Source organism: Triturus cristatus, chromosome 12, assembly GCF_964204655.1.
Source record: "Triturus cristatus chromosome 12, aTriCri1.1, whole genome shotgun sequence".
Lineage (NCBI taxonomy): Eukaryota > Metazoa > Chordata > Amphibia > Caudata > Salamandridae > Triturus > Triturus cristatus.
This window is the reverse complement of record NC_140595.1, coordinates 83,167,451-83,182,005: the sequence shown is the minus strand read 5'-3', so window position 1 is coordinate 83,182,005 and position 14,555 is coordinate 83,167,451. Positions and strand designations below refer to the sequence as shown.

Sequence of the window (14,555 nt, the reverse complement as noted above, 5' to 3'; positions counted from 1 at the left end):
GAATGCATCAGTCCACTCCTGTAACCCTCTATAGAATGCATCAGTCCACTCCAGTACCTCCACGGGATGCATCAGTCCACTCCTGTAACCCTCCACGGAATGCATCAGTCCACTCCTGTAACCCTCTATGGAATGCATCAGTACACTCCTGTAACCAACACTCCATAGAACTTTTAGTCCACTCCTGAAACCCTCCACAGAATGCATCAGTCCACTCCTGTACCTCCACTGAATGCATCGGTCCACTCCTGTAACCCTCTACGGAATGCATCAGTCCACTCCTGTAACCTTCTACGGAATGCATTAGTCCACTCCAGTACCTCTACCAAATGCATAGGTCCACTCCTGTAACCCTCTACAGAATGCATCAGTCCACTCCAGTACCTACACGGAATGCATCAGTCCACTCCTGTAACCCTCTATGGAATGCATCAGTCCACTTCAGTACCTCCACGGAATGAATCAGTCCACTCCTGTAACCCTCCACGGAATGCATCAGTCCACTCCTGTAACCCTCTATGGAATGCATCAGTACACTCCTGTAACCAACACTCCATAGAACTTTTAGTCCACTCCTGAAACCCTCCACAGAATGCATCAGTCCACTCCTGTACCTCCACTGAATGCATCGGTCCACTCCTGTAACCCTCTATGGAATGCATCAGTCCACTCCAGTACCTCCACGGAATGCATCGGTCCCCTCCTGTAACCAACACTCCATAGGACATTTAGACCACCCCTGTAACACTCTACATAATATTCGCCACATAGCATTCTTTTCCATGCAACTTTAATCTGTGTCCAAGACAAGACTGTACAATGTGTGACATTTCACTACACTCTATGAAATATTCAGGGCACTGTAATGTCCCTCTTCAGGCAACATTCCACTCAATGTAACTTACCTCTCCATGCAACATTCTTCTTTATTCAACATTTCTCCCCTAAGTATTTCTTTCAATGACACATTCTACTCAGTCCAACTTTCTCATCCACTGATTGTAACAACATAGTCCAGGCTGCATTTAACCACGCAACATCCGTCGCCAATCGACCTTCCCAGGAATGCAACACTCCACTGCATGAGCTGTTTTACCCCAGGTGTGTTTCCTCTCCATGTACCGTTCCCCATCACGTAATATTCCATTACATGTAGTATTCACATGTGCTCCATCGACCATTCCTTGTCTTGTGGTAATCCACCCTTTTTCCATACTATACACCGTTCCCTACATCTCAGTGCTCATGAAGAATCAGGCAGCCCCTTGACAACACCCCAGCACATCACCCTGCTTTATCTCCCTACTGTGTCCAAATGCTCCCTCTGCCTGTGTCCTGACAATGTACATTGTGATTGTAATTGGATTTATATAGCGTTTACTACCCCTGGCGAGGCGTCGAAGTGCTTTACGGCGAGTAGCACATTACTCGGTAACCTGTGGTTAGTGCATGCACTGTATAGGAGTATAGTGGGAGAAGGTTTTCTGAGTTAGGAAGTAGTCGGAGTATTTAAGCTGTAGAGAGTAACATTTTACATAGTGCTCCATATCCGGGGCAGACAGCTTAAACAAGAGATTACAAGCGTATACATCATTTAAACATTAAGAGCCCTATATATTGCAAAAACGTGTGATGCTCATTTTTAGCGCTCCAGTTCCCCTGAACAAATTCGCCATATATAAAAACTGTAAAAATAAAATCGGTACGCCATGTAATGCCTTCTTTCATTCCTGCATAGAGAGGGAGTGACGTAACAGTCAGGGTTACCAAATCCAGAGCTGGGAAACGAGGCGTCGGGTCAAGGTACCAAGAATGACAATCCATTGAAACAGTTTTACTTTATTTTCTTCCCATGGGGTTAGAAATGTGTGCCCCAAAACACTTCCATCAAAATAACACACATTGAAACCTAATTAAAACACACAACAGAAATGAAACAGCGGCAGTCTGAGGTAGAATCAATGTGCACACACTTAACCCAATCTCACTTGTCTTTGTCCTGGATCCAGAGTTGTGGAAGAGGAGGACTTGTCCCAGCCCTGGATAAACACATCAGTTTCAGAAGGATGCCTCTCTATCCTGGACGCATTGCTAAGGAGAAGCCCACTGTTCCTGTCCTGGATAACAGATCAGTTTCAAGAAGGATGCGTCTCTATCGTGGACGCATTGCTAAGGAGAAGCCCACTGTTCCTGTCCTGGATAACAGATCAGTTTCAGAAGGATGCCTCTCTATCCTGGACGCATTGCTAAGGAGAAGCCCACTGTTCCTGTCCTGGATAACAGATCAGTTTCAGAAGGATGCGTCTCTATCCTGTACACATTGCTAATGAGAAGCCCACTGTTCCTGTCCTGGATAACAGATCAGTTTCAGAGAGATGCGTCTCTATGGTGGACGCATTGCTAAGGAGAAGCCCACTGTTCCTGTCCTGGATAACAGATCAGTTTCAAGAAGGATGCGTCTCTATCCTGTACACATTGCTAATGAGAAGCCCACTGTTCCTGTCCTGGATAACATATCAGTTTCAGAAGGATGCGTCTCTATCCTGTACGCATTGCTAAGGAGAAGCCCACTGTTCCTGTCCTGGATAACAGATCAGTTTCAGAAGGATGCCTCTCTATCGTGGACGCATTGCTAAGGAGAAGCCCACTGTTCCTGTCCTGGATAACAGATCAGTTTCAAGAAGGATGCGTCTCTATCGTGGACGCATTGCTAAGGAGAAGCCCACTGTTCCTGTCCTGGATAACAGATCAGTTTCAAGAAGGATGCGTCTCTATCGTGGACGCATTGCTAAGGAGAAGCCCACTGTTCCTGTCCTGGATAACAGATCAGTTTCAAGAAGGATGCGTCTCTATCGTGGACGCATTGCTAAGGAGAAGCCCACTGTTCCTGTCCTGGATAACAGATCAGTTTCAGAAGGATGCGTCTCTATCGTGGACGCATTGCTAAGGAGAAGCCCACTGTTCCTGTCCTGGATAACAGATCAGTGTCAAGAAGGATGCGTCTCTATCCTGTACGCATTGCTAAGGAGAAGCCCACTGTTCCTGCCCTGGATAACAGATCAGTGTCAAGAAGGATGCGTCTCTATCCTGTTCGCATTGCTAAGGAGAAGCCCACTGTTCCTGCCCTGGATAACAGACCAGTTTCAGAAGGATGCGTTCCTATCCTGTACACATTGCTAAGGAGAATCCCACTGTTCCTGTCCTGGATACGCAGCTATCTCATAAAGCCCTGTCCTACCCTGGATATACAGCTCTCAGACCTAGCCTTGGTCCCTATCCAGGATATGCATCTGTGTCTTAATGGTTGTAGTCTAATCCTGGATACACAGTTTTTATTCCTAGTCTTTGTCCCAACCCAGAGTACACACAGCGCTTGGCCATTAGCTAGGGTCCCTTTACTAGATGTACAGCTTAGATCTTTAGATACAGCTCAATCCAAGCCTTTGTCCCAGTACCGAATGCACAGCAGAGGCTCAGAGGACAGTGGCCTTGGTTCCAGGATACACAGCCCTGACACATCAGCGTCTACTGCCTTAAACACGCAGCTCTCACATGCCCACAGCACGTCTTGGGTAGAACAATCTGGCAAAGAAAGTCTTTGTTGAATTTTGAATACACAACTCATGCCAATGCTTTCATCCATCCTTGTGCTAGATAAGCACACCGGGCTTAAAATGTCCTTTGCCACAGGTGTAGGCAAAGGGCATTGTCCCCTGCCTGAGCAGTGTATCCAAGACAGGTGTCTTAGATACACAGCTCAGCTCAGGCAGGGGAAGGCCTCCACCTATGTCCATGGGGTACTTAGCTGAAACCGAGGAGGCATTTATCTCTGTCTACATTAAAAGGTTCAGGGTGAAAAGGTCTTTGAAAGAGTCATCCACCTTTGCCTGGGTACATGCTCAGGCCGAGCACGTCTTTGGCTTTCTCCTGGATAAACAAGCCAGGAAGAGACATTATTTCTTCCATTGGTCCAAGATGCACAGCTTTCCCTGGGAATGCGTTTACACCTATGCTGGATACACAGCTCCGGCTGGGATGGCCTTCTTTTCTAATCTAGATACACATCTCTTCTGTGTCATGGCTAAGATGGTCTTCTTCCTATCTGGGCTATAGATCCTTGACTGGGATGGCAGTCTTAGCTGTCTGTCTTGGATTCAGTGCTTTGTCTTCAACAGCCTCTGTCCTACATACGTAGGTATTATGTACGCCTCACTGCTGCAGTGATAACTTTGTGGTCTAAAGCTTGTGCTGTCCTTTGTAGTATGGGGTATGACTGTCTGAAGTATGAGGTCTGACGGTCTGTAGTATGAGGTATAATGTAAAATAATCTGTGAAGTTCTTTTTGTGTGTAGCACATACAGAATGTTAGAATTTGAAGATAGCTCTGGAACAGGCTTCTCCAACGAGTAGCTCATGAGCTACTGGTAGTTCTCCAGGTTCCTCTAAGTAGCTCTCCTGTGTGCTGTCCAGTCGAATAAATTAGAAGCTCTTGCTTGGCAGAATTAATATTGGTATATCAAAATTGAGAAGAGAGGAGAATGCGTGTATTACCAGAACTCATTATCTGATGTTCGGTGAAAAATGTTGAATTCTAAAATATATTGAAAGCTGATATTAGAGTGATAAATAGTGGTGTTGGGAGACTTCTTACCAACATTATTACCTTGGTGCCAGGGGCGCTGCAGCTACGACTGTTATGTATTACCCATGTAAGGCATTCCAAATTGACAGAGCCTTGACAACCCTGCCTTATGCACTTAGATGATTACCACTGTAAATCTTGCATTTGGTGGCCAATAATGTAATCTTATCTGATCACTTGTGGTCAGTATTACAGCATTAACAATAATAGTAGTTTGGGAAGCTTTTCATTGAACATCAGTAGCTCTTATTACAGAAAAGTTTAATGACCCTTGCTCTGGAATGTAGAACGTTCTGGCAAGGTACGGGTTGTTGGTTGGCCTTTCTTGTTTCATTTCGAAAGATGGCGTGGTTCTTGTTCACAAAGAACAGTTACAGAAGATACTGGATATGGGTGCATGCAGGGGTCATTAAAAATAGGGCCATAAGAACTGCTGGCTCCCATAGTTTTGGCAACTAAGTTGAGATGGCCTCCGCATGTGTGTGGATTTTTGAGATCTTAATCGGAGTATCAGAGAGGATAGACATCCTCTACTAAATATCTCTGAGGTTCTGAGTCTTCTGGCAGAGTTTGTGTTTATACCATCCATCAGCTTTCCTTCAAGTGCGACTACATAAGGGATCAAGATGAACAGTGTCTGTGTTAACACCATTGGACGAGTTCAAATCTTGCCTCATCGTTGGCATGTGTAGCAGCAATTTTACAACAAGTGAGGAGGAGGTCATGAAGGGGTCATGTACTATAACGTTTTTTCGGGAGAACATATGAAAGTGTGAAAAGAGCTCAAAACACGATGAGATTTTATGTGAGGTGCTGATGAGCGCAAAGGGCAATGATTCAGAAGCGAAAGAATAAAGGTAGCAGACAAGAAGTTGGTTACCTTTGGTTTCAAGATATGTAAAACTTCGACATTTTGGTGATACTTGATCATACGCTTTCCAGCGAGGGGACCAGGCACAAGAGGCTTCTTCTGGAGACAGAAAAGGAAAACCTAGAACCGATATGCAAAAAAAATAGGTGAGATTGTTCAGGGGACTACCTAAATGATACTAGGAAGCTTGCTAAAGATTTTGCAGGGAAAGTTCGACTTTGAGTGAACAGGAAGAAATCTGAATGGAGTGGAGGTTGTCAAGTGGCTTCTGACATTAAAACAGGGCGCCATTCTTTGGGTATTTTGATCTGATGAGGTGAACGCTTTAACATCAGACATTTTTCTTTATTAGTTCAAGTAATGGACAAGGATAAACTCATTTTGAGTTCGAGAACAGTAGGTGGGGCTGAAAAGAATTTCTCAGTGGTGGAAACCGATGCGTTAGCCTCATGTTGGGCAATGGGACACAGTTTTTTTGAACAGCCATTTACCAGGAGAATAGATAATTAACATTTAGTAAAAGGTTTCCCTCTTGTGATATGGACAAGACTACCAACTGAACTGAGTGTCACGAAGGATGACGGGCGTCACTGAATTTTACTTCTGTGTCAAGTCTTTGCCTCGTCTTAGACACCAGCAGAGGACTGTGTATCTAGACCACTGGTCAGGTCGGAGAGCGAGGATTACAGAAGATTTAGGATTGGAAGTGCAAGATGGGACTTCTTGGGAAACTAAATGTTAGCAGGCACCTTGTATACCGTGGAACTACGTTGAACCGCATACGTGGTTAACTGACCCTGTGTCCGTCATTAGTCATATTTTTTCTTCACTCTTTAACTACTGCCTTCTTCAGAAATATTTAAGCTCTGTATGCAGTCTGTAGGAGCTGTGTGCCCTGAAGTGCAGCGCTGTTGCTGAAGGCATTCGAGCGCCTGCTCCGCGTAATTTAATGCAGTGCTGTTGCCAAGGCCTCAGTGTGTACAATGTCTGCAATGGATGGTTAGCTCTACTGTCTCTGTTTTGAGTTTGTTAGAGTTGTGCATTCTGTGTGTAATATTCGAAAGCACATTAGGGCATCGGACTGTGGCATCTCAGTACCTGTGACAGCAAGGCTAACAAAATTTCGCCAACACTTGGAATGCACCTTTAAGGCACCTATACACAGCAGCCATACAACATGGGCACTGCAGGTGTATCAATAATCTACTTCTAACAGGCACATAACACGAGGCTTAGCTCTGCATCTATCTGAAACAAGTACCTGCTGTGACATGAGTTTACCTGTAAGTTACATAACCAAGAGCCAGCCGACTGGCGCCAGGCGTCGGCCAGTACTCGGGCGTATCAGGAGGGATAGCTCTCTAGCCCAAGTACTGAGTTGAAATGTGGCTGTAACACGAGGTACGCTTTTCTCTCCGAGGCCTGGGTCCATAAGAGCGGTGCACCCTGAAGGATAGCTCTGTGTTGCGAGGCCTTAGTCTTTAAGTTCTGTGTAACCTGACGTATGGTCCGGCTGTCCAAAATATGCAATGCAAAGAATATGTCTGCTACTGCATTGTTAGTTTATTAAGAGTATTCTCCCACGCCGCATGAAGGAGCCAACAAATGCCCCTTTTGAGAAATCTGTGAGTATGTAACACACACAGAGAAGAGTAGTATGCAGAGTTTTGGAGAGGTGGCACGTGCTCTGTGAAAAAATACTGCCCTCACTCACAAAATGGTGACATGCTTCATCATTAGGCTTGCTTCAAAACACCCCTGCGCAGACCAACGCCTGAGGTGGAGAAACACAGTAGCGCTGCTGATCAACAGACCAAGCGACTGCTGGTAAAACATGCATCACCTGAGTTTAGTTTCCTGAGAGTCAGACTTTGACAAATGTAAACCCAAGGGAGTGCCAGGCATCTACTTGTAACAAGCGTGTAACTGCAGGGTTTTAGGTGTCTGCCTGTAAAAGTGGCATAGCTGCAGTGGCAGCCCTATGCACTGTAGCAAATGTGCTATTGTATACTGAGAGGCAGCATTTCCAAAGAAACTTGGATTCACAGACCAATCTGTGCGGTAAGGCACGTGCATGCTTCTACCGTGCAATAGTTGTGCTGTGTATACATATGTTTTACAGGTGCTGTGCGTACAACGCACCTAATGGGATGGTGTGCTTTGTGTAGAGTAAAATGTTTAAAGTGTGGAAGCTAGGCAGCATAAACTATGTAGCAAGCTTTATGCACATGCACGTAAAATAAAATAACGGAAGTATGTACAGTCATGTAACGTGACAGCTCTTCTTTATCTATGAAGCTTGTAACATCCGAAAGCTGTGTTTCATATACGTTTACGGAACTTGTAACTGCACTGCATATACATGCATTAAGAAATAAAGCTCAGTGTGCATTGAGTGTGTGTATATATGTAACATGAATATGTTCATACACATAGACTGTAAAACAACGGTAGAGGTGATGTGCACTGCATGCAACAGGAGACTGCTGTGAAGTATGTAAAGCACATTTAAGTTACGACTTGGTTGAAATGCCTGATGAATCAGGAGGCATGAGGTGTTTACTTTAAGTATGATGTAAGGAAAATGGGAAAGCACGGCTTAACGCAAGATACATATAATATGAAATGCATGAAAAATGTGTTCCTAATGATGTATATGTGATGCAAATAGCACAATAGCGGAGGTGCAGGATGCATGGAATATGCAGTAGCTAGACTGCTTCGGGGTTGTATGTAAAATACCTGTGTTCTAAATAGAGTGTATGTACAGGGCATACACAACAGCTAACCTGATTTGCATATACATGTACCATGCAACATGTGCTTTACATACAAGTTCGTGAAGTGTGGCAGGTGTGTCGCAAAAAGAATGTAACATGTCTCTGTGTTGCATTCTTATACATGTAACATGCAATATCTTGTTTAATATATATATATATATATATATATATATATATATATATATATATATATATACATACACAGTATGCAGCTTGTAATATTAGTGTTAAACGTCATCTAAACGTATGTAGCATGTCATTGCTGTCTATCTTGTATACACTATGCATGTAGTAGGACAGCTGAGTTGGGCGTGTGTTGCATGCAAAGTATGATAACGTGGTACCTGAGAATAATGTAGCATGTGATAGGTAGACTATGTTTAATATGCATGTAGCACAGAAAAGGCCTGCGGTAAAATGCAAGAACCGGTTGACGGCTATTGTCCATAAACATGCATGTATTGAGTGACAGCTGCGTTGTAAGGATCACCTTGCAGAATGCCCTAGGTTGGAAACATTGAAGGAAATAAATTGAATAGCCAATAGCTGGATTGTATGATGTCTGTAGAATGGACAGCTCTGCTGTACGCACGCTCCTACTAATGCATGCGATTTCTTCGATTCATGTGCATGCATTCATAATGTCATATCTGGCTGTATGCAGGCTGCATTTAACCTGTAATAGCTGTACTGTATAATTCCTGTGTCCACTGTTGGCTGTGCTTCATCCAATATCCATGTAACTTATGTGGCCTTTGTGCTGCACACACCATATGCTGTATGGATTGACTGGGCTGTCTCGTATTCAAGTCTATTATCTATGTCATCTGAACTTGCAGAAAACACTTTGTGCACGCGTGGTGCACCCACAGCACTCAAACTCAAAGACACCATGGTGACCTGCAACCAACACAAGATCCATAGGAACTCATCCAATTTACAGATCCTGCAGACATTCAGCATCCGGCAGAGCGATCCGGCATCCAGAAGGGGTAGCCGGCAGGGCGAGTCAGGTCGGTGCCTCACTAGAATTTGCCTTAAACCACGTCCATCTTGCATCCACACCAGACCTGTGAACTGGCAGAAAAAATAAATTGACAAAGGAACTAGATCTGGGTCCCACAACACAAGGGGACGCCACAGACAAAACATGGACTAGCGGGACCAACAAGAAAAAACATACAACGTCCGAAAACAGCAAAAACGATACAGGCTGCTCCAGTGGTTATTGGCATCATTACGTCCTGATGTAAAGTGGCACTGTTGTCAAGTGAGTAGAGGGGCATATCAATGTACTGACTGTGAGGGAATCACTCACTTGCAAAGATTGCTCAGGGTTGTGCAAGAAAACCTCTTGACTTGGAATCCCAGGGACATTGGCGTCTGCAACCTGCTGGAGGCGCCGTGCCCTGCTAAGAGGTACATGTTGCCTAAAAGAAGCAGAGGAGACTGATCTGATAGAGTACAAGTACTTCCGGGTTCATTGCCAGCCTCCAATGGGGTGCTGAAAAGAGATCAGCGTCCTGGGAGTTGATTTCCTGTAACTATCCAGTTAGTGGCCAATGCTCTGTGGCAGTTGACTCCTAAGACCGTAAGTAAACTTTGAAAACCTTTTTGGAAGTCGAGTGATTGCAATGGAGACCAACTTGTTCCGGACCACAATAAAATTGACTCGCTGACACAACTTTCAAACCTGGCTTGGCGGAACAGACAGAAGCAAGCTTCCCACAGAACTACTGATTTGAACATCAGCATCATGCTCGAATCAGAGCTCGGGCTCGAATCATACAGCTCGACCCGTCATCGCCACTTGGAGGGCTCGATTTGAGAGGAACTGGAAATGCCCACAATGTCCTTGATGCAGCTAGATGGATACGGAGACAGATTTGAGCCACCCAACTCCCATTGATTTACTTGGCTTGGACCCAATTGCCTCAACAGTTACCCCGAAGGATCGATTAGACCCTCTATGTTAGCAAACCTCGTTCTTCAATGCCCAGGGTGAGCATGAATCAGTGGATACAACTATCAACTACAATGAGGGTTCACCAAAGGTTCACAGGGACTGTTGGTTGTTTTTTTTATTTAATTGACCTTTTAGCATCTAAAGAACACTCTGCACTTCGCCATTGCTATGACAGATGTTGAGGATTAGTAACTCTTGATCCACCCATCTAATTTTGAATGTTTACTCCCATTTATATGTAAACCATGGAGAATTAACTTATTTATTTATTTTGAATATACTGCTAAAGTTAGCATCTCTAGCAGTATATTCAAAAGAAATAAAGAAGTTAATTCTCCACATTTTACATATAAATGGAAGTAAACATTCAAAATTAGATGGGTGGATCAAGAGTTACTAATCCTCAACATCTGTCATACCAATGGCGAAGTGCAGAGTGTTCTTTAGATGCTAAAAGGTCAATTACATAAAAAAATAACCAACAGTCCCCATGTTCAAAGCAAACACAAGGAGATGATGGACGGAGCGCTGAAGCTTTTCAGACACTCACCCCCAGTCACAGATCTGGGTTGAATCCATAATCGTTCTTCAGCTCACTTCGCCACCCCAATCCAGACCCAGCTATATGCAAATCAGTCTTGACCCTGTGCCTCATGGGAACAGTCCATCCCGAACTACCAAGCCATGTCTTCCCTGGCCCAGAAACAGGCATCCTGGGACTGGTTTCGGGGTAACACCCCTCATCAGCCGGGCTAGCTTGAATATAGTGGCAAAGTGAGCAAAGGACCAACGTCTGGGCATACCCTGCCAACTTAGGGCGAACAAAGTAAACACAAGGAGATGGACAGAGCGCTGAAACTTTTCAGACACTCACGCCCCTAGTCACAGATCTGGGCTCAGAGTCTAAACTGAATTGCATATGGCTGCGTTCCAACTGGAATGACATGGGGAGCAAAAAAACGATGGATTTAGGCCCAGATCTCTGTACTGGGGTGAATGTATGATATTGTTCTGCATTCTGTCCATCAAATTGTTCTTTTTGCTAAAGCCAAGTTCAGCAGGCAGCTCCCAGTAAAGATGGTAGACCGCACTACCCACCACCACTAACCACCATCACTAACACCACCAACCATCACCAAATCATCTCTTCCTCGCTATACTGCGACAGTCTCACAAAGAAATTCCAGGGTCATGCCTTTGGCATGGATCTCTCCAACATAACTCCAACACAAAGAGCAGCTCTTGCAAGTTCTACAGCACCAACTATACTAGGGGGTTCCGATACCCGTCACTGCGTCCCCTCGAACATAGCACCAGCCCCAATGAGCCTCCCGTACACACAGATCCTGCAGTTCATCTACTTGCACCTGCATTCTGCCGAAAAAAACATCTAAGCCATCACAAGTGCAGCACATGCGCTTCCAGGAGAAAGAAGGGATGGACAACAGCCAGCAGCTTCCACGCCATGGCACCAAAGGTGAACCAAGGATACATTAGGCAAAACCCTATTTCCCACTGGGGGAGGCCTCTTTGGGTGGTAAGGCATCACCGGCACAGAAGATGGGGGTCCATGTGGTTATTTCAGGTCGATTAATCACTGTGCGAGTGATCTTCAGAGATTATTTTGGGAGTATTACATTCAGGGGTCATAGTTTTTTTTTTGGGGGGGGGGGGGGACTAATACCATATTATTAATTTCAAGTTAATACAACTATATTTTTGCCTTTTTTTTAATTATTATCTTTATTAGAGGGTCATCACCTTACCCTGCATTCCCCTTTTTCACCTGCGTCTTTTATTACATTTTGCGAGGGAGGGACTATCCCATTTTTTTTTTTTTTAACTCTACCGTACGTTTTTCTTTACCTAACTGTACCTAACAATACCCTTAGAATTACAAGTTCATTTACCATTTTTAGTTCACGTTGGTGTCTCCTTCCCGTTATTTTTTTGCCAAAGTTATTGTTACCACATTCTGAAAATGTCCACACACAAAAAGTCACCGAATCTGAACCCTCTCCTTTCTATAGCCTCATGGGTTGTCGTTTTACCCGGATATTCGTTTAAAAGTACTGTGCAATCAGAAATTGATGTTACATAACTTAAAAAGTTCTTTAAATCTGTTAAAACACATGCACTAAGTCCAGTCACCCCCCTGTCCCCTAAGCAGTGAAGCCACTTACAGACGGCGGTAGATGGCAGTTACTTGGAATGGAAGGGTCTTCTGACCATATGTTTTGAGTCCCAGCTGTTTCAGTCCATTTACATGAGTGTTTCAGGCCTTCCAATCTTCTATAACACAAACCATCCCCCTGCGTAAGCCATTTTGTTTTTTGATTTCATGATATTTGTAATGCTTTACGTTCATTTTGTTTTTTGACCAGTGGCGCCATCTTGTGGTTTTTATATTCGACTACACACACTAAGTGGAGTGTGATTTATCTTGAATGCTTTGAAAATTGCACAACAGATTTTTGTACCCGTTCTTTCAATAGTACTGCTTGGTAAGCTCTGAAATCATGGCAGAATTATTTCGGCAATTTTTAGGCAAGCGTGAGCACCTGAAGCGGACAGGGATGTATATGAGAAGCTTATGTGCTGCTCAAATAACATTCTCCACCAGTCACCAAAATTCACGTCTGACCTCTGCTTCTCAGTCCACCACTACAACGGGAGCAGTGGACGCCAAGAGGTGGAATCATACTGTTGGTCCAAAAATCCTCTTCAGGTTGGGTGACCAGGCGTCTCGGATTTGGCCGGGACAGTCCCGGGGTTTCACCGGCAGATTTCGGCAATTTTGACTCATGTCCCCGTTTTTAGAGGGGGTCCGCTGAAACCAGTGAGAGGCACTTATTGGATGTTCTAAAGTTGTGCCAGTTAGCAGCTGTTAGAAGTAAGCAATTTAATTAACAGGCGTGATGCTGGCTTTAGAAATGTCATTTTATGTATTTTCTTAGCGCTTCTTCTGTGTTCCTATGTTGATAAGAGGTGTCATTTTGCGCAGCACCATTGGTGAAAAATGGAAGTCCTTCTATTTTTGCAAAATGTCCCGGTTTCTGGTTCGCAAGATCTGGTCAGCCTATCTACAGGGCTTTTCGAGGCTCTGATGGCCTGGCCTTGCACGTTTCTGGGCAGCCTCCTATGTGTATATACACCCTCCACATTGATAATCCTACAAGCATGCAGGCAGTGCTTAATTCGTTAAAAAAAAAAACATAAGTGCCAGGGCTCTCATCAGGAGGTCGCTGTAGCTTGAACCACCCATGGCCCCTCCCAGCACTGCCAGCGACAGCACCAACACAACTACTAACCATCACACTCCTACAAGTGTTACAATTCAGACTATTCCAGGCCCCCAAAGGTTTAGGAATAGTTTGGGACACAGGTATTAGTCATTTTTAATGTATATTGTATTAATAAACAACTGCGTTTGTGCTCATTTGTAAATTAGCTAACACAGTGCCACCATGTGGCAGACTGTTATAAGTGCCAGTGCTGACAATTAAGTGCCGGTGCCGAGCACCGGAAAGCACAGGCTCAAATTAAGCACTGCTTATAGTAGGATCTCATGGTAACTTTATGCTTTTGTCAATCTCTGAGCTGGGCGTTGTTGTCATTGGTTACCAACAACTGAACCTCTTTTGTGAGAGTGGCTAAGGCCCTCTCCAAACAGACTATGCAGGACAGACATTGGTGGCAGTATGATTTCTAGTCAGGGGCACTGGCTAACAACACGACCTTGTAAAAGCTCTGCTCAGGCTCCCATACCTGGAGTCCTTTACTTTCATCCTGTTTGGGACATGCAAAAGGTTCAACCTCAACAAGATTTGGCCACCAGAGCCCTAATTACGTATCAGGCACTTTGTTCCTGCATGTGCCATGGTGACCCTTAAGTAAGAGGCCCTGGAGCAGACCAGTGCAGCCCACCCAAATACACAAAATAAAAATGCCCTGTCCTGACAGTTCACGTTGGCACAGAGGAGAGCCCATTAGTGGACTACAGGGCTGAGTTTGAAACCGCAGCTTATAACAATTATTATTTCCACATTTGTAAAGCGCAAACGTAATCACCCCTCAGGGTATCCAGGCGCTGGGGAGATTAAGTGAGCAATTACCCAGAGTCACATGATGCTGAGCTGCCGATGGCGCTGGGGATCGAACTGTGAGCCCCGCGCTCCGGAGTCAGGCGGTCTGGCACCTGCGCCATACCTTACAGCTAGCTTAGTGTTTCGCTGGAGACAGACTGACCTCTATTGGAAGAGAGGGAAGGCATCCCCTTCTAGTGAGTGCAGTACA

At 44.7% G+C, this 14,555-nt stretch overlaps 1 protein-coding gene across 1 annotated transcript in view; it reads right to left on the bottom strand.

Annotated features, from left to right (window-relative positions):
* Positions 1-9,215: 9,215 nt before the first annotated feature.
* The window catches only part of FLAD1 (flavin adenine dinucleotide synthetase 1), a 135,820-nt gene continuing 130,480 nt past the window's right edge, over positions 9,216-14,555 (bottom strand). The window contains exon 9 of the mRNA XM_085636864.1: positions 9,216-9,370. Coding sequence (XP_085492990.1) covers positions 9,331-9,370 — 40 coding nt within the window. The 3' untranslated portion in view covers positions 9,216-9,330. The remainder of the gene's footprint in view (positions 9,371-14,555) is intronic.